Source organism: Corella eumyota, chromosome 3 (assembly GCF_963082875.1).
Source record: "Corella eumyota chromosome 3, kaCorEumy4.1, whole genome shotgun sequence".
Lineage (NCBI taxonomy): Eukaryota > Metazoa > Chordata > Ascidiacea > Phlebobranchia > Corellidae > Corella > Corella eumyota.
In genome coordinates this window covers 1,817,086-1,837,955 of record NC_137492.1, presented here as the reverse complement: position 1 = coordinate 1,837,955, position 20,870 = coordinate 1,817,086, and the positions used below count along the sequence as shown (strand labels likewise).

At 26.5% G+C, this 20,870-nt stretch overlaps 3 protein-coding genes across 4 annotated transcripts; all 3 read left to right on the top strand.

Moving 5' to 3' along the window:
- Window positions 1-78: 78 nt before the first annotated feature.
- On the top strand, window positions 79-9,374 carry LOC145746240 (uncharacterized). Its single transcript, XM_082564474.1, has 26 exons — window positions 79-212; window positions 2,132-2,285; window positions 2,381-2,505; window positions 2,649-2,733; window positions 2,866-2,926; window positions 3,023-3,098; window positions 3,288-3,444; window positions 3,547-3,671; window positions 3,796-3,880; window positions 4,069-4,129; window positions 4,282-4,357; window positions 5,785-5,938; window positions 6,022-6,146; window positions 6,292-6,376; window positions 6,490-6,550; window positions 6,652-6,727; window positions 6,817-6,973; window positions 7,046-7,170; window positions 7,297-7,381; window positions 7,458-7,518; window positions 7,671-7,746; window positions 7,956-8,106; window positions 8,190-8,314; window positions 8,416-8,500; window positions 8,576-8,636; window positions 8,809-9,374. The coding sequence occupies exons 2-26, from the start codon at window positions 2,139-2,141 to the stop codon at window positions 9,093-9,095; spliced, it is 2,712 nt and encodes a 903-aa protein (XP_082420600.1). The 5' UTR covers window positions 79-212; window positions 2,132-2,138; the 3' UTR covers window positions 9,096-9,374.
- Window positions 9,375-10,452: 1,078 nt separating this feature from the next.
- LOC145744982 (ankyrin repeat domain-containing protein 13C-like) lies at window positions 10,453-12,526 on the top strand. Its single transcript, XM_082562965.1, has 2 exons — window positions 10,453-11,145; window positions 11,381-12,526. Exons 1-2 carry the CDS (start codon window positions 10,550-10,552, stop codon window positions 12,168-12,170), a joined length of 1,386 nt encoding a protein of 461 aa, XP_082419091.1. The 5' UTR covers window positions 10,453-10,549; the 3' UTR covers window positions 12,171-12,526.
- Window positions 12,527-13,461: 935 nt separating this feature from the next.
- On the top strand, window positions 13,462-19,825 carry LOC145745349 (uncharacterized). Of its 2 annotated transcripts, XR_014281255.1 has the most exons (10): window positions 13,462-14,099; window positions 14,374-14,562; window positions 14,726-14,817; window positions 15,096-15,214; window positions 15,537-15,678; window positions 15,953-16,069; window positions 16,286-16,353; window positions 16,492-16,690; window positions 17,068-17,167; window positions 19,710-19,825. XR_014281255.1 is itself a non-coding variant. In XM_082563399.1 (8 exons), exons 1-8 carry the CDS (start codon window positions 13,481-13,483, stop codon window positions 16,631-16,633), a joined length of 1,488 nt encoding a protein of 495 aa, XP_082419525.1. In that variant the 5' UTR covers window positions 13,462-13,480; the 3' UTR covers window positions 16,634-16,991. The 2 variants fall into 2 exon arrangements, 1 of the variants encoding a protein (XP_082419525.1); XM_082563399.1 differs by lacking the exons at window positions 17,068-17,167; window positions 19,710-19,825 and having other exon boundaries at window positions 16,492-16,991.
- The last annotated feature ends 1,045 nt before the right edge of the window (window positions 19,826-20,870 follow it).

Below are 20,870 nucleotides of genomic sequence, written 5' to 3'. Positions count from 1 at the left end.
TTTTTTTGATTTTAATGCAGAATTTAGATTTTCAATCACAAACCTCGGTACTTGTAGTTTCTTCAGTTCCAGTTGTTCCAGTTGTAGTAGGGGCAGCTGCAGCGCCTTCTCCCCCCAACATACTTCCCACCTTCTCGGCACCCTTCACAATTTTTCCTCCAATCTTCTTTACTTTATTTTTGAAATTTTTGAAGTGCTTGCTGCAAAACAAGGTAAAATCGTCTTTTAATTTATTTAATTTTATTGTAGGTTCAATTTATTAATTAAAAATATCACATAAATAGTTTTTGCCAACATTTTTTTAATTTGGTTAGAGTCTTACCTCCATTTAGCCTCAGTGCTTAAGATTAGGCCAAGAAATAAAACGACAACCAATAATTTAGAGTTCATGATTTAATCTAAAAAATAAATTTTATGTAGTCTAACAATTATCTCACAAAAATAAAAAATAAACTGTTTGTTTTTGGCAAATTTTTTTTATTTTATATCTGCAAAGCTTATGCAGGCAAAATAAAATAATAAAGATACCACATATGCTTAAAAATTTCTGAAAATTTTGTCTTTAATAAAAATTAAAAAGCTTTTTACAGTATGCTTGGAAATATTTATTTAACTTCCAGTTTCCATCAGCTGTTATAAAATATGTTCTATTTTTATTAAATATCTATAGTTTTTTAATCTTTTTTTGACTTTTTATAATGATAAAACTTTTTTAACATTATTGGCAATCATATTGCAAGAATTAATTTGGACCTGATTATAATATTATTTGTTTTTTTAAGTCATATGTTGGTTTAAAATTACCAAAAAAATCCATATATTGGTACAGTGTTGCAATGCACACGTTTTATGTGCTTTTATTGCAATTTTATATTACAAATATAAATTCTATATCACATACATTACTTATAAGTAATGTAAAGCCTGTGTCTAATAACATTGCAAGAGTTGTTAATTATTATTTACTTATTACTATGTGTCACCATTGCCTTAAATACAACACACAAAAAAGCCTTTAAAGTGTCAATATTTAATCAACCTTGCAGACTTCTATATGTTTGGTCGTAATTTGCATTGTATAAATATTAGTTACATAATAATGCATTCACATTTTGTGAATCATTTATTTCATCTGTGTCAATCAAACATCAAACAACATCAATCAAACTTATAATTGCATACACTTTAAAACATATGCACTTGTTAATGTTTAATATTTAAGATATGGTTTATGAACAACATTTTATTGCTGGTTTGGATTAAAGTTGTGATAGTAAGACTAAAAAAAGTATTTTTTTAATTACAATATCCTAATAAAATATTGCAATTATATTTAGGTTCATGTTTATTTAACTTGAGGATATAAGTATATAAATTTTACCAATATTATACAGTTAATGTTTTGTTATTTAAAATTGATTATAATTTTTGGAGAGTACTCAGTTACATTTTTATACTAACATTGAAAATATTTTAATGTTTTTTTTATCTTTTTCTAGGAAAAAGTTTTTTTCTAGTACCAATATACATTTATAAAAATTAACAATTTCTGTTTAAATACGAATATAAAAATAATTTTACCCAAAAAACAAGTATTTTTAGGAGATATAGTTTGAAAATATATTGTAGTGGATACTGACTAGATATTTATTGATAAAAAGTTGTAAAAGCTTGATTTGTAACATTCACTAACAAGTAATTTTGTTTACATAAAAACAGCAATGCTAACTTAACTTCTTTGTTTTAATGTTTAACTAATGATTAAATATGTTTAATGTTGTGTACAAAACTTTGTTTATTTTGCTCTGTGTAGTTGCAATAAATGCACAAGAATGTACAAGAACCTCTATTTGCAAGTACATAAATTGATTTGTTTTATTTTACTAAAAGTATGTTTGTTTTCCACATAAAAATATTTTTATTAACTTGCTCTTTGTACAACTTTGTAAGCTATATAATATGCACTCTAGGTTCTTTTAGTTAAACATAGTTGTTTTAACAAATTTCTAACATTGTAACACACTTGCTTAATTTAAACACAAAACCTAAACTTTCCATGTAGGGATCCAATTTTTTTACACATTTTATAGTTTTGATACAACTATCTTTGTTTTATTTTTTCTTTTTCAAGGTGCACAATGAGTGATGGAAGTGGAGTTGTAAATTTAATGAGTTTGGCTTCAGAAACAGGAGTTCCAAGATGGCAAGTAGATGTTGATTATTGGAGCTATCAATACAATCCCTGTTTTGGGTTTAATTCTGCAACTACCTATACAAACTTGGCTGTAAGTTCATTATATAATTTTTAATATTTATGGGTTACAAAACTCTTGTAAAAAAAGATAAGGCCTAAGTTTAAAAAGTTATAAATTTATTTTAGGTTTTACAAGTGGCAACCAACAATGCATATGACAATTACGATCTTGGTGTTCAATCCTCTGAAAATTTTACAGTCGGTGCAAATGGAGATTTGTCAATTTCCTACTTAGCTGCTGATACTTTAAGGTAATTGTTTAATATTGTAACATTTTGGGGATAGGTATGCTATACCAGTTTAAGCAAAAAGTAAACAATTTTTGTAAGATAAACATTAGGTATTAGAAAACTAAAGCTAGTCATTTAATTTTCTGTCACGATTTTATTTATAGATTTTCAAGAGTACTTCTTGTTTGTGTAGCAGATGTTACTACCCATAAGTTTGACTTCATTGGTGAACTAATCACAACAGAATATGTAAATTTTTACCTTAATATTTATAGCAATAAGTTAATTGATATTAAAGATATGGAAAAATTAAAAGATGGTATGGGAAAAATTTAAAAGATTGATCATAATGTGATTTTACATTTTATTTTCAATTTACAGGATTTTGTTCTTACTAGCCCTTGTGCTTGCCCAGGCTTATGTGATGACACAGGAATTATTGGTAAAAAATAAATTTAACATATTTTCATCCTTTACTAAACTCAGCTGATTGTTTAAACCTTAATGTGCTTTACTAAGCATAAGTTTTATGTTAAAGGTGTATCAACCCCAGCTGGAACAACAACAACACCATCACCCAACCGACAATGTAACGCAAATGGAAAAACTTGCACGTATAAAAAATGTTTTAATTTTATATCAATGTAAACTATTTAAAGAGTGAGTTTGTCCTGTTTTGCTAAAGACAATATATGTTACATTTAAGGCTAGCTATTTTTTAAACTGTAAAAAAAAATTTACTTAAAAAAAACAATTTATGAACATTGACGTACAATTTTTACAAGAAAATTTTTTAATTCTAGATGTACAATGTCAGATGGTAGCGGTGATATAAATTTAAGAAGTCTTGCTTCTAACAATGGCGTTCCAAAATGGGAAGTTTATGATTTTACCTACACCTACACATATCAATACAACCCGTGTGAAGGATTCTACTCTAATTTGTATAGCAATTTAGCTGTAAGTTTGTACTATTTCAAATTACATTACCTAAAAAGGTATGACTTTTGTTTTATATAATATTAGTAAGTTTTTAGGTTGTATTTTTTATTTACCAATTAGATAGTTCAAAAAGCTACATGGGATGAATTTACAGAATATGATCTTGGTGTCCAAAGTTCTGAAACTTTTTCGGTTTCTGCCACAAACGAAGTCACAGTTGGATATTGGGCTTTAGATAGTGTTAGGTAAACATGTAAAATATCTTTGGTTGTTTAACTTAAGTATTATGTTGTGTTTAAATAATTTAATGTTGAATAAGTTAGCTCCTTATCACCTAAACTTTTTTACCAATTTATTTGAATATTTCAGGTTTTCGAGAGTTGTCCTTATTTGTGAAAAAACAGCAACAGATCATCAATTTTTCTTCCTAGGGGAATTAGTTACTTTAGAATATGTAAGTTATAGTTTGTATTCTTACTTTTAAATGTATTTAAATTATGCATATTCAATCAGTAACCACGCTAAAATGGTGTTTAGTTAGTTGGATTTGTTTTTTTCTAAAATTAACTTTGCAATTGTTATAAAATAATTTTAATAACGCAGCAAGTTGCTACCAGTACATTTATGATAAGTTTTTTGTAGGATTTTCTTCTAACTGGACCTTGTGCTTGCCCAGGAATGTGCAATGACTTTGGAATAATAGGTGAGACTTTTATTGATTTTACTTAGACAGAGCCTACTCGAAAAAAAAACGAAATCAAGCATGTTCGATCATCTCACATTTAACCTTGTTAAATTATTTTTTGTGTTTTGAAATTATGCTGTTGATTTTAAATACTTCAACTTTTTTATTAGGTTCTCCATCAGTTCCACCCCAGACAACAACAGCTGTTAGACCTGAACAAACTTGCACTAGAACCTCTATATGCAAGTAAGTTTTAAATTTTAAATAACTACCAATACCTGATATCAGGTTTGATCAGAAATGCCCAAACTTATTATAATATTTAGTCTTACATTAGTTTTAAATAAACAAAATGTTATTGACATATAAAGTTGCAATACATACATTTAATTTTTTTTAAATATATGCTTTGGATGCAATTTTAAATTACAAATATAAAAAGGGCATGTATCTAAAAAGTATTTCCAGGCTATGTTCAATCACATTGTATGTTATATTAGTTATTATTTACTTATTACACATTAAAGTTTAAGTGTCAATATTTATTTTATCTTGCAGACTTTTAAAATTTTAAATGTCAGGCAATAATGTGCATTGTATAAATATTAGTTAAATAATAATGCATCCACATTTTGTTAATCATTTATTTCATCTATGTCAATCAAATATCAAACAATGTCCATCAAACTGCAACCAAAATTGCATACAAATGCAAACATATGTATTTGTTAATGTTTAATATTTAAAATATGGTTTGTGAACAACATTTTATTGTAAGTTTAATGTAAAGTTAGGATAGCAGGACTACAAATAGTTTTTTTAAATTGTAATACTTGATAAAATATTACAATTATATTTAAACTTATGTTTGTTTATTTACATATAGATGTTGTGTAATTTAAATGTGTTAGTATAAAGTGTAACAAAGATAAAAAAAAAAGGGTTTTAATAAAAATTTTATAATACTCTTTGTTATTTTTAATAACTTTTTAGGAATTTTTTTATCGTAACATCAGAATTTTTTTTGAGTATAACTTTTTTTGTTTTGTTAAATGTTTTTTCCAATGTCAACATAAAGTTTTTTATTTTAAAATACAAATTACTTTTTTACTTAAAAAAATATTTTAAAACAAATAAAAAATTAATTTTTTCAAATAATTTAAAATAAAAAATTAACGTTTTTAAAACAGAAGTATTTTAGGCTATATGGTATGTTATATTGTATAGCTGGACTAAATATTTATTGACAAAAAGACGTTAGGGTTTAATCTTGTGACAATCACTAACAATTTATTTTTGCTTACATAAAAACAGCAATGCTAACTCAACTTATTTGTTTTAATGTTTAACTTTTTAATGATTAAATATGTTTAATGTTGTGCACAAAACCTTGTTTATTTTGCTCTGTGTAGTTGCAATTAATGCACAGGAATGTACAAGAACCTCTATTTGCAAGTAAAGAAATTGATTTGTTTTTATTTTCTTTTATGCTGTTATTAAATTTCACTTTTATAAACATTGTTTTTACGACAAGAACCCTAGCTTGTTTTTCTTTATTGTTTTGCACTAATTCAAATTTTTTGAAGCACTACTTTTATTCTTTTACATTGGGGGCTAATTTTTTTACACTTTGTAAGAGCACTTTTAAAACAACTACTTTTATTTTTGTTCAGATGTTCAATGAGTGATGGAAGCGGAGTTGTAAATTTAATAAGTTTGGCTTCAAAAACAACAGATCCAAGATGGCAAGTAGATGTTGATTATTGGAGCTATCAATACAATCCTTGTTTTGGGTTTAATTCTGTTACTGGCTATTCAAATTTGGCTGTAAGTATATAATATAATTTTTTGATTATAAAAATCTTACAAAAAAAAATGCTTAAGTTTAAAAAGTTAAAAATTTGTTCTAGATTCTACAAGTGGCAACCTACAATGAATATGACAATTACGATCTTGGTGTTCAATCCTCTGAAAATTTTACAGTCGGTGCAAATGGAGATTTGTCAATTTCTTACTTAGCTTTTGATACTTTAAGGTATTTGTTTTTACAAAACTTATTTTAATGTTGTATAATTCAAGGGCTGGCTATGTAAAAGCATACTCATTATTATTTTACTTTGTTTGTGTTATTTTTTTGGCAATGTATTTTAATCATTTATTTAAAATTATTTTATTTATAGATTTTCAAAAGTACTTCTTGTTTGTGTACCAGATGTCACTACCCATAAGTTTGAATTCATTGGTGAACTTATCACAACAGAATATGTAAATTTTTAACTCGATATTCATAGCAATAAATAATATTATACAAATAGGTATTGGTAGTAAGTTTTAAGATTTTCTTCCAATGTGGTTCTAAATGTTATTTAAACTTTTAGGATTTTGTCCTTACTAGCCCTTGTGCCTGCCCAGGCTTATGTGATGATACAGGAATTATTGGTAAAACATAAATTTAAATATATTATTTTTTAACCTTTAATAAAGTACATATGTTTTGCATAATTTGACATAGTCTATTAAGTATTAATTTTATGTTAAAGGTGTATCAACGCCTGCTGGGACAACAACAACACTATTACCACATCGACAATGTTACGCAAATGGAAAAACTTGCACGTGAGTTTATTAATAAACATTAACTTAATTTTCCTTCATATTGACAAATAAAAATTGAAGTTATTTATATATATTATTTTTAATTCTAGATGTACAATGTCAGATGGTAGCGGTGATATTAACTTAAACAGTCTTGCATCGAAGACTGGATATCCAAAATGGGAAGTTTATGATTTTACCTACACCTACACATATCAATACAACCCGTGTGAAGGATTCTCTTCTAATTTGTATAGCAATTTAGCTGTAAGTTTGCATGTAGCATGGTCTAAAAATGACAGTAGTTAGCACCGTTGACATTTTTTGTTTACCAAACAGATAGTTCAAAAAGCTACGTGGGATCAATTTACAGAATATGATCTTGGTGTCCAAAGTTCTGAAACATTTTCAGTTTCTACTTCTAATGAAGTCACAGTAGGATATTGGGCTTTAGATAGCAGAAGGTAAACATAGAGAATATGTCTGTTAATTTTCTATAAACTTAACTTAGATACTGTCTATATAATTTTATGTTGTACAAGTCAGTCCATCAACTTAACATGTTTTATAAATGGATTTTATTATTTTAGGTATTCAAGAGTTACCCTTAGTTGTGAAAGAACAGCAACAGATCATCAATTTTTCTTCTTAGGAGAATTGATTACATTGGAATATGTAAGTTAATATTTGGAATTTTATACAAGTGTGCTTTTAGGGTAGTTAGATTAAATTTTTTATTCATTTTTTTTAGGATTTTCTTCTAAGTGGACCTTGTGCTTGTCCAGGAATATGCGATGACTTTGGAGTTATAGGTAGGTATTTTATTATCATTTTTTCTTAACTTAGGCTACATGATAGATATGCAAAAAATAGGGGATCAGGTTACTTTTCAACCACTTTGCTCAAAAATTTGGATCTTAAATTTTTTTTGATGATTGCAAATATTTTGTTTGTTTTTTAATAGGGGGTCCAACTGTTGCACCACAAACAACGACAACTGTAGAACCGGAACAAATTTGTACCAGAACTTCCTCATGCAAGTAAGTTTTACCCTTTACATACCCACCAATAATTAATACGAGGTTTGATAAAGAATGCTTGAAATTATTTGGTATATTATTAACCTGGTTTTATTGTTAGGCCATTAACCTTTTGATTGATAAGCACACTTACATTAAAACTATTTTTAAAATATGCTTACATAAGCTATAGCAATATATTTGTGTGATGTTAATGTATAACTTGCTAGGTGTGCAATGAAAGATGGCAGTGGTGATGTTAACTTAGTAAGCCTGGCTTCAACAAATGGCGAACCAAAATGGAATGTTAATGCTGGATACTGGAGCTATAAATACAATCCATGCCAACCATTTAACTCCTTGTACTACAGTAACCTTGCAGTAAGATAACTTGAATTGTGAAGTTTAAATAAGTTGACTTAACTGCTTATGTGATAACAAATTATATATTTATCCCTTTATAGATACTGCAATATGGAACCACATATGAAAATGACGAGTTTGATCTTGGAGTTCAAAGTTCAGAAACTTTTAGAACATCTGCTTCGGGAGAACTATCCATCACTTACTTAGCTCAAGATACTATAAGGTAAATGTAACAAAATTTAATGTCTTGAAAACAAAAAGTAATTCAGTAAGTATTTCAATTTAAAGTGGTAATAAAAATGTTATTATAGTTGTTCTTTTTAGATTTTCCAGGGTGATATTAATTTGTGAACCTAATGCAGTTGATCATTCCCTTGACTTTGTAGGTGAATTGATCACAACTGAATATGTAAGTAATATATTTTTTTTGCGGTTTTAATTTTCTGATACTATTTAAATTTAATTACTAACTTATGTTTTACAGGACTTTGTATTGACTGGCCCATGTGTATGTCCTGGATTTTGTGACGATTATGGATTAATAAGTATTTAATACCTTAGTAATATAGTGTTTAGTTATTTATAGTAAAAATATGTGGGTGTAAATCTAAACAAGCAGAGTACTATTTTTTGTCCTTTTCTTCTTATGAAAATTTTTGTAGTTTATGTTAAGGGTTAGGCTAAACATTTTTAAAGATGATTAAAAAATTATTTTAGACAATCCACCTCCCCTTGACACTACTACAACTGCAAAATCAACAACTTCAATTCCTGTAGTAATACAACCTGAGGACGATTTCAACTGGAACCAGATGGCAGCTGATTTAGTCGGCCTAATTTTCCATGACATGATATTGTTAGTTCTGATTGTCGGTATTGCATTTGCTCTTTTCTTTTTTTGCAGTTATAAACAAAATTTATTTATCCATCGAGATCAGGAAGTTAGTCGTAATATCGAATCAGTTAACGCAATTACAGATAGAACATACAAAAACATGACTTAATTATAAGCAATTGGATTTGATTAATTTTTTAAACAATTCTATTTCATTGAAATAAGCCAACAATTTAATCCATTTTGTTCGTTAATCTAATGATACATTGATTAGCAAAAACATAATCTATTAATTATCTTTAAATAATTTTATTTAAGACATAACCTATTGAAAAAGAAATTAATTTATTCTAATAGACATAGTGGTTCTTGGATAACTTTAAAAAACTAAATGTTATTAGACTTTTTTTAAAAATTGTTATTTTAAGATAAAACTGAATCAAATGTTTTTTTTTAATTTAAGGGGAAATTTGTATATGCATTTAACTTGACTAAAGAAAGCCATATTTTAATCAAAATTGTTGTTAAAACTATATGTTGATTTAAATACACGAAATACATTTACATAACTAATTAGTTATTATTGCTATAATTTAAATAAATGGACAAATATTAAAATTGAACCGGCAGCATGGTGTAGTGGTAAGAACACTTGCTACACCACACACGAGGTCGTGCGTTCAATCCCCACTGATCTCATGCTGTAGCACCCTTGAGTAAGGCGCTATAAACGGTATGAACTCCTGCTGAGCCAGCACTTAATCAGCAGAATAATTATCGGGCAATTATAATCTATAATATCCCAAACTGCCATAGGCAACTCGAGACTGGGTCGGAGTAACTGATGTAACTCTATGTTTAAGTCGTGCATTCGACTTTCCCACATCGAGGATAAAGATATATACAAAAAAAAATGGAGTAGTGGAGATTTTACATGACTTCATAGCAAAACGTAAGCGCGTGATTATGACGAAGCAGTTCCAGTTGTCTTGGCGACCAAAAGGAAAAGTTATAACTCGTTTATGAAAATATAAAAAGCCTTGTTCTTTTAATATATTAAAATTAAACATAATGTTAGTTTGTGTTATAAAATAATATATAAAAATATTAATAAGAAAAAATTTTAATCGTTTTAGGAATTAATTTGTTAATTATTATTCTTTTCAGTTTCGTTTGTGTCACCTGTGTTAAAGGTCAAAGATTAAGTATCAACACACAAAACATATAACATGTTACTATAAATATCTTGAAGGATGTGATATGTCCTGTAAACAAGTTAAATTTTTATAAATTAGTGAATAAGTCCTTTATCACCCGTATGATCGATCACATTTCAGTCCAATGACTTTCATTTTGTGTAATGGTAGTAATGTAATGACGGTAAACCAATCGTACAGCAGTACAGACATATATTTATTAGTTAGTTTTTATAGCCAAAAGCTGTTTTATTTTTTCTATAATACGACTTTATCAAAATTGTTAATTTTATAAAATTTACCTTAAATTTATTTAATAATTACAGTGTAGTGTTATTATTTGCACTTAAAATTATTTTAAGACAACAAACTACAACTAGCAGACTAGTGCCTTTTACTTTATAAGATATAATATCAACCTGTTATAATGACTGATAAAACGAACAATATGGATTTAAAATTACACAAGTTTGTGTTCAATAATGAAGTCGACAATCTTACCAAGTTTTTAAATCAAAGTAAAAGTGATTTTGATTTTGAACAAATAAAAGATCTCCATGGAAATACACCTCTGCACTTAGCTGTAATGTTGGGTCATAGTGAATGTGTTGAAGTCTTATTAAAATATAGCCATGGTGTTGTAATAAAAAACATAGCAGGGTGGACACCTTTACAAGAAGCTGTTAGCTATGGTAATCGACAAACAATTACAAATTTATATCGAGCCCTCAGAGAACAAAATAAATCCTCAATGAAAGATCGGAGACCAGAAATTCGAGATGCCCTTCAGTCTTTTGCAGGAGATTTTTACCTAGAAATGAGATGGGATTTTCAGAGTTGGTTACCTTTTGTATCAAGAATTTTACCCTCAGACATCTGCCACATTTATCGAAGTGGAAGTCGTATTCGAATGGATTCCACTTTAGAGGATTTCACGGATAGAAAATGGGTGCGGGGAGATTTAACTTTTATTATTGACTTTGACACAGAAGGAGAACCTTCAGTTTTATTGCTTGACAATAGGTGAGTAAATAATATATATACATCTAATACAATGAATAAACAAATGTTTAATAATTCTCAAATCTTTGTATTTTTTAAAACCTTAAAAATAATGTTTTGTTGTTGTTTTAATATTAATAATAGATTTGTGTACAATTATAGTTAATAAGTAATTTATATAATAATGTGGTTTAAAAAGTGTGCAATTTTTAGGTTTACTAAAAAAATTTCGTAGTAATTATTGAATATTTTGTAGAAAAAAGTGTTACCAATCTATGGAGCAATCAAAAGTTGAGCATGAGGCTTCGATAGAAGATGAAGTTGATATTGCTATGAGTAGTGACATTGTCGAGGCTGCTTTAAAAACTAAAGGAACTGTTTATGAACCGGTTAAAACTGGTTGGATATTCCGACAAGATAAAACGGAAAAAATTGGAGATTTTGATGCAGATTTTTATAAAGTTTCAGGGATGAATTTTGTTTCTAGAAAACGGCGTGAACATTTAAGTGAAGAAGATCTTAAGAATAACAAGATGCTGAGGGATGCATTAAGTCGTGGTGAGGACTCAAGCAAGATTCTTGAAAAGGAAGAGGAAGAACAAGAACACAGAAAATCCCTACCTCCTCCCAACAAAACAAATGTAACTTGGAGTGAATATATTTCAAGTCTTCCCGGTCAAAACCCAACTTTAGGTCGAGAAATTAAAGAAAAACATAATCAAAAAGCCTTCGAAGCTACTATTGCTGTAAGCGATGAGTTCCCAATTAAATTAGAGACACTGCTTCCAATTTTTGCAGCTCTCGGACCTAAGGCGAAGATTTTAGGTAAAATTAAAGACTTTGTCACAATTCGGTTACCACCCGGCTTTCCTGTTCGACTTGATATTCCTGTTTTGCCAACAATTAAAGCCACTGTGAACTTTCCTCGATTTGAATTTCATGATAAGTTTGATGAATCAAAGTTCACAGTGCCCGCTGGATATAAATTAGAACCCGGTTGGTTTGATAAGAAAAACAAAGAAAGACGACAGAATTCTAGAAAATAACTTTAACAGAAAAAAGTACTTTAGTACAATTTGATTTTATAAAAATCAGGGGCGTTTTGTTTTAGTAATGCGTTGAATTATGATTTTACTAATTAAAATAGTAGTTGTAATTATATTTTTAGAGTTTTTATTTCAGTAGACTTTGTTATTTTGTTTGTGCTTTTAATTTAGGTTCTTGTGGTATATTTAATTATCACTATAATACATTTTGGTGTTAAACAGCATTTTTTTGATGCTGTAGTCACATTTTTATTGCATAAAATGTTAAATAGGCAATTTGCGTAAAACTGTTAACAGCATTTTTAAAGCACTTATTTTAATATTAGTACAAGAAGCACTGCAAATAAATTGGTTAAAAATTATAATTTCTAGATATTATGTGAAGTTTAGATAAATTAATTTACTTTTCTGTTTTGCAGTGCTTCTTATTTTTAGTGCAATTCAAAATTGGTTTTATTTTTATATTGCTTTTACTTTATTTTCATTTTGTGTGTACAATTTTTTTTATTTTAGGAGGATTTTATTAGATTGTTAGTTCATGTGTTAATTTCTTATTAGTAGATTTTAGTAACCGTTGTTTAGCTAGTTTACTTTATTGGGAAATTAAATAAAAACTAGGATATTTTTCCTAGTTTTTAATATCACTGTCATAAATTATTATAGTTCAATTAAAATTTTTAACCTTTTTTTTGAAGTTGCATAATATGAAATAGAAATATTATAACATTTATATTAAAAAAATGATAATGTTTTTTTCTATTAACCTTCATTACAGTATTAATATTTAATATTAGGTGGTTCACTGAATCTAGGTAAATTAGTTATTAGTGCTAAAAATTTAGTTTCAAAAACACGTATAAATTATTAATGAGCATTAAATTTTATTTTAAATTTATTTTTTGCGTAAATTTGTAAATGTTTGTTTCATATTATATATATTTCCTTCTTTGGTATTTTAACATAAAAACATATTTTTTTATGTGATGTAATTTTATTCATTTCCTCTTCTTACTACCTGATTGTTAACACAATAAGAATGTGACAGTGTAGGTAATTAATTGGTCATAATTGTGCTTTAATTAAATATTGTTTTACATTTTTACATGTTTTTTTTTTTATGATTTCAAGCCAATTTTAAAAACACGAAAAAACTTTTGTTTTTTTCTTTTATCTCAAAAATTCAAAATTGTTTTTTATGCATTTTTGTTTAGTAGAAAGCTTTGACATTTACTTAGGTGATTGCAATTTATCAAATAAAATTATTTTATTTTATTTTTTGCTTTTTAGATTTTAGGTAAAATAATTTAAAAATGAATATTTTGCCAAAAAAAAGTTGGCATGTCCGAAATAAAGATAACGTTGCAAAAGTACGCAAAGATGAGGAGGAAGCAAGGATGCAGAAGAAAGAGAGAGAAAGAAGAAGTGCTCTTGCAGAGCAACAAGCCAGAACGTCTTTGCTTCGAAAAAATTCACGATTAAAAAACATTAATGGTGAAGTCAGTACAACAGAAGTTGCTTTATTACCAACTAACTTATTTGAGGATGTCGAAAAGGGTAAAGGAAATAATTTAGAGCATGAAGAAGAGAAAAAACGTGAAAAAGAAGAAGCTGAGAAGAAAATTGGACTGTTGACTTATTTAGGACAAGGTTCGGTTGAGAGAATGAAAGATGAGGAGATTCCGTGGTATTTTAAAAAACCAAGCTCCTCAAAAAACACTGACACCCCTGAAGTCAAAAGGAAGTCCCATCTTGACCCGCTGGAGGATATGAATGAGCTCTTGACAAAGAAAAAACGCCATAAAAAAGAACACAAGTCTATTCACCATAAAAAGCATAAACACTCAAAACATAAAACATCAAAATCCAATCCAAATGATAAATTAGCTCAAATGAGAAGAGAGAGATTGGAGAGAGAGGAAAGAGAAAAAGGTAGATCGATTGATTTGCTTCATAAACATTATGGAACTAAACCAAAAGAGAAGTCTCCACCCTTGGCTGAATTTGAACCAAAATATCACAGCCAGTTTAACCCACATTTAGCTAGGAACAATAAAAGATAGTTCATTTAACTAATTAGACCTGTTTATCTTTGCCCTATTTTATTTTTTGTGGTACTGAAACACAACAGCAATATTGCAATTACTATTTTATTACATGGACAATTTTTCCATTGTTTTAAAACTGGCAATCTTATTTTTTTAAGTAAACCACATACACGAAATGGCAATAGTAAAACGCTTGCCTTTTGGCTTAAGATTTATAATAGAAAAAACTGGTTTAGTGGGTTCTGGGTTCATATTATTTACTTGGATTTATGCCCATGCAGCTGTCTATCCATCGATTGTACTTCCTATGTTTAAAGAAGGTTTGTTGCCGTACCCAGTATTTATATGTAAGTCAAATTAATGTTATTTTATACTTAATAAAATAATTTTTTTGAATAGCAGTTAGTTTTTTAATTCTATTACCATATAGAAATTTAATTAGGTTTTATAAATAATAGTGTTTTGTTAAAGCAAGTTAAATGTTAACTATATTATGTTTAAATTGTTAAGGTTATGTATGGATAGCTGGTTGTACCTTGGTAGCCTTTTTTAGATCAATGTTTTCTGATCCAGGAAGAATTTTGGACATTTCTTCGGACAAGGTTAATTGAAAAATGTATTTTAATAAATGTTATATAAATAGTGGGTCACAAAAAAATTCTTTTTTAAGAAATGTTTTTTAAATTGCAAATTTTTAGTTATTGGCTTTGTAGACATATAATCACATTTAAGAAATTGAATACCCAAAAAAGTGATTTTAATTGAATTATAGATTGCCTTGAGAGAGTGCAGACGCAGCAGTCAAGCTGTAGAGCTATGCTATCTGTTTACAGATTATATTGTTTTTAAACCAAAATTAATTGTGAAATTTATTTTTAAGGTAATTGATTGGAGTTATTGGGAAAAGTGTCCAAAATGTGTAAAACCTCGTCCACCTCGCAGTCATCATTGTAGAAAATGTGGACATTGTGTTTTAAAGATGGATCACCATTGCATGTGGTAGGAATATTGTAATGTATATTTAAAGAAAAATAAAATGTGTAAAAAAAAGATAAGTTTAATGTTTCAAAGGTATTGGTAAAGTTTTAAATTAATTGAAGTGAATACTTGGATAGATTTATAGCTAAAATGAAACTGTTTTATTTATTAATAGATAGGCTACTGGTTTTAAATTAACTTTAATCAATTTTATTATCAAAATAATGTTTAAATTCTCATCTTAAATTCTCATAACTCATATTGTATTTTTGCAAGTTTAGTATATATATTTTATTTGCAAGATAAGTTCTGTATAAATGAATAAATTTTTCTTTTTTTTAAGGATTAATAATTGTGTTGGAGCTGGCAATTTGTGGATATTTTTAACTTTATTGTGCTACGCCTTCCTGTGTGCCTTGTTCAATTCCTTTTTGTACTTCCGATATATGTCGACATGGAAAACTACTTGTATGAACTGTAACAAAGTACATTTGTTGTTTCATATTACATTTTTATTAACATAACATAATATTTTATTACATTTTCATCAGTTTAATTTGTTTACCTATGTAGTATGTTATTAGCGGTATGTTACTTTCAGTTATTTTTTGTATATAAATCATTTTGAAAACAGTTTTGTAATAGACCTTATTTACGAAAATTTTAATTTTAGTAAAATGTGCAAACATTGAGAAAAGTACCAAGTACTTACAAATTTTCTGTGCCAATTTTTTTAATTTATTGATTTTGTTTTTATAGTTGGATTGGTTAGATCTTACTTCTTACACAACAAATTGCATGGCTTATTTGTTGAGTTTTCTAATGATCACTGGTCCCTCTTTATTGCTGATAACCAACTACATCAATGTTCTGAATGTAGGTTTAGTTACCTTTTTTAATATACTTATTTTTCTTTTAAAATATTTAATAATATATCTCAATAACATTTAATTTTTTGACAACTCAACTTTTGTTGAAACTAAATTAGTTCTAATATGCTTTCAATTAATTTTTGCCACTAAAGAACAATTATGAAGAAATTAAATAAAGTTGGAATGAATTTATAAATTGAATTAACTCATTGTTTTTCAGGACAGGACAAGTTTAGAAAATATAACAGAATCAAGTTTTTTTGTAGCTGCTGCAATGGCTAACTCAAGGTAAAGTTTTGTAAGAAATAATAATTTAAATAAAATACCTTTTTAAATTCAACTCTATATATTTTTTAATACTTTTGACAGTTTTTAACTATTTAAAAAAACCTTTTTTTATTTTAATTTGAGTTATTTTTACCACAGATCAAATTCAAACAAGTTTTTCAAAATGTTATCAAGTGTTTGCGGAACTTCTAAATGTATGTGGATTTTACCATTTCGAAAAAGACCATTTTCTTTAACTAATTCAAGTGGCTTGGAATTTAGTGATGAAGCTGTTGTATAATTGCAAATTTCAAAAGTTTAATTTTGGATGGTGACTTGCTACTAAAGCACGATCAGGGTAAATTATTTGCGTTATTCCTTTAATAGAAGTGATTACAAAAACAATGCCTCCTATTTTATTTACACATTAAATATTCATAAATGGGATATTCTTCATACTTTTAAACCTCCAACCACAAACAAAATCATCATTTTATAAGATATTGCACCACTTGTACTGTTTTTATATTATTTGTGCTTAAAAGTTATACTTTTAAACTATTTTTATTAGTTGATATGCAGTGTGCTGAATGATAAAGTGTATGCAAAGTCCTTTTATGTAATTCAATTTGAAATTATTTTAAGAAAAATAAATAATTGTTACAAAGTTGTTTTATTTATATTTTTTTTTAAATTTAACTACAGTTTAACTTATATTTTTTACATTTTTTAAAGTGATTGCATAAAAAGAAATTGATTCATTCTTTAAGCAATAAACTTGATATTGTTAGAATATGAACACAAGAATTTAGAATTAACAACAATAACGCTTCAGGTGACTTATAGGTTATAATACGAAGTGTTTTTTGCCGTTTTGTTTCTAAGGTTATAGAAAAAAACAGTAAAATATAACCACATTTTTTTTTATTAAAATCTGTTGCACCCATAAAAGCGTGGTAGTTTAACGAACATTTTCACAAAATTTTATTATCAGATATTAATTTTTACTAGAGTTGAGACAAATTTATGAAAATTTTGCAAAATCGTCAAACTTTAAATCTTGCAATGGAATAGAAGCGTATTGTCGTAACTATAGAACAAAAGTTACAGCATTTTTAAATATCGTCTATATCGTGACCTATTAATTTTAGAAGTAACTTTTTTTTTGTTCGAATAAATTTGTTTTCAATGCTTAAGCATGTAAATACGTCGTTTTCAGAACCACTACCTCGTAGCGTAGTGGTAAGTTCTTGATTCTCTCGGTCCTGTGTCTGGTGGTTCAAATACAGCTTTAATTTAAAAACTAGATTTATTTGATAAATAAAATATGGTTCGAAATTATTTGAATATTTTTAACATAAATTTTTCTAAATAAAAAAAGAGATGCATAAACATTAACTGAGAATAATACATACCTTTAATTTTTAATAAACAAACAAGCCTTTATATATATTATACAAACAAAAACCAATAATTAACCCAGTTTTAAGTTGGTAATATTAGGATATAAATTATAGTAAATTTTAAATTCCTAAAATTGATTTTTGATTTTTATTAAATAAACAAGCATTTAAATATGATAAATAAACAAAAGTTATTTTTGAAACATGTTTTTTAACTACCTATATTATAAAATACATCATACCAAATATTTAATGCTTAATATCAAACTTTAATTTTTAATGAACAAACCAGAATTTAAATATAACAAACAAACAAGAATTATTTTTTAATTTATTTTCGAACTATAAATATTATGAGATATAACCGACCAAAATTTAAAAACCTAATAACAATCTTTAAATTTAAATAAACAAACACCTATTAATTAGTGATTAGCGACAAAAATTAAAATTTTAACTCATTTTTGAATTACTATTATCATGATATACAATTGACAAAATTTTAAAAATTAACAACAACCTTTGAATTTTAATAAACAAACACCTATTAATTAGTAATTGGTAAAAAAAATTAAAATTTTAATTCATTTTCGAGTTACTAATATTATGATATACAAATGGCCAACATTTAAAAAATAAAGAACAATCTTTAAATTTTATTAAATAAACACCTATTAATTAGTAATCAGTAATAAAAATTAAAATTTCAATTCATTTTTGAGTTACTAATATCATGATATACAAATGGCCAAGATTTAAAAAATAAATAACAAACTTTAAATTTTAGTAAATAAACACATATTAATTAGTAATTAGTGAAAAAAATTGAAATTTTAATTCATTTTTGAGTTACTAATATCATGTAGTACAAATGGCCAACATTTAAAAAATTAATAACAATCTTTAAATTTTGTTAAATAAAACCTATTAATTAGTAATTAGTGATAAAAATTAAAATTTTAATTCATTTTTGAGTTACCAATATCATGATATACAAATGGCTAAGATTTAAAAAATAAATAACAAACTTTAAATTTTAATAAATAAACACCTATTAATTAGTAATTATTGATAATTAAATGTTGTAAATAGGAGAATGAAAACACAATTTGATAATAAAATTTTTTACAGCTTATAAGACACTGGAAAAGATTAATAATAATAATAATAATGACAATAACAATATGTTTCAAAATCTAAGATTTCAAACCATAATAATAATAAATAACGGACAATAACAATATGTTTCAAAATCTAAGATTTCAAACCATAATAATAATAAATAACGGACAATAACAATATGTTTCAAAATCTAAGATTTCGAACCATAATAAGGGTTCAATAGTAAATTAAAATAAAAAAATAATTAAATTAAAAAATTGTTTTACAGTTAAATTAAAAAAAATGATTCAAAACATATTTAAGTTTTAAAAACTATTTTTTTGTTATCTTAAAGTTAACTGAATTTTTAACATTCAGTTAAATACATAATTTAGCATTTTTTTAAAAACTAAAAAAGTTAAAAATTAAATAAATATTTATTTTTAAATTTAAGAAATTTAAATAATTGTTTGATGTGTTTGATAGTGTATCAAGTTTAAGAGCTTTAAAGTATTTGATTTAGTATGGAAATCTAAATAAATACATCCCAAAAAATAAATATTTATGTAGTAATAACAGTATAAATGATAATTTTTGTAAATTTTTAAGAAAACTTGAAATATTTAACTGTATTTAAATTTTTTGATTAAGACAAAAAAATAATAACTTATTAAGAACAAAAAATTGTTACATACATTGTGATTCAATTTATATTTAAATATGTAAAATATTAAATAACATGAAATATTATATAATCGAGGATAAAGCAATTTACATCTAATATCATCCGAGCGTGATAAATAAAAACAGAAATCGGGGAGTTCCCCGAAGCGTCTTGAAGAAAATTGTAATTTTTTTTTTCTTTTTGATTAGGTTTTTCTCGCTTTCACGTAAATAGTTGGAAGGTTAACAAAAGAATTTCATCAAGTGCAACCTAAAAATGACGAAGTTAAATTCATAGTTATTAATATCAACTGTTTACAAAAGTATTTCTTCGTGCCAAAGTGTCTTGTTATATCTCTAATATTGTTATATCTCTACTGACGATCACAAAACTTCATTTCTGCGTTTATCAAGTTTAAATAAATTTAATTTGTTGATTACTTTTAGGTTTTAGGCTCGTTTGCTTTAACTTTTAAAATGTGTTTGGCTTATACAATCATAGTAAAATTTTATTTTTAAAGTACTTCAAAATAGTTGGATGTCGTTACTTTAACTTGAGATTATATTTATGTTAAAACTCTCAAAAGAACACCTAAGATAAAAAAAAATTCAAAAAATATTGAACAGAACAAAAATTACATCATTTTTATATTACGTATACAGTTTACATTCATATATCGCGTGTAATTTAAGTTTTCAAATTACGTTATGTAATATTTTATTAAATATATTTTTTGTTTTACAGGCAGTATTGATCATTACAACACATAACAATATCGGTTGTTCAACTTTATAAAATCATTTTTGTTTAATAAAATTGATCATAATATTTTTTTATTATCGAAAGTCTCTTGCAAACATATGTATATAAATAAGTAACGCTTACATATCGAGTCCGGTAGCTCACCGCGTAATGCCATACGTTGTAAGTAGCAAAGTCTAGGGTTCGAAACCCAACTTTCCCATTGAAGATAATTTTTTTTTCACGCATAGCTATAGTCACGACCTGTAATATAAAAAAAATTTATGTTATAAATACGCAAAGAAAAAAGTGCTCAAATTTTTGTTCTTTAGACCTTTTGAAAAACTTTCTTTATCTTGAATCTTAGTAACGTCATTACAATTCTAATTAACTATAAAATTTTAAGTTTTGCGACAAAAAATTTTTTTTGGTCGAGCCAATGATCATACAACCCTTGTATGATCATTGGTCGAGCTAAGTATACAGTTTTGATAGGTCAAAAGGTCACGCGAACGATTCTATGTACGTGAAATAAAAAAATGCTCTTATTTTTGTTTTTTTTAATTGTTTTCAAAAATTTTTTGGGTTTAATTAGGTCACGTGATATTTTTGGCCAATAATATTGCATA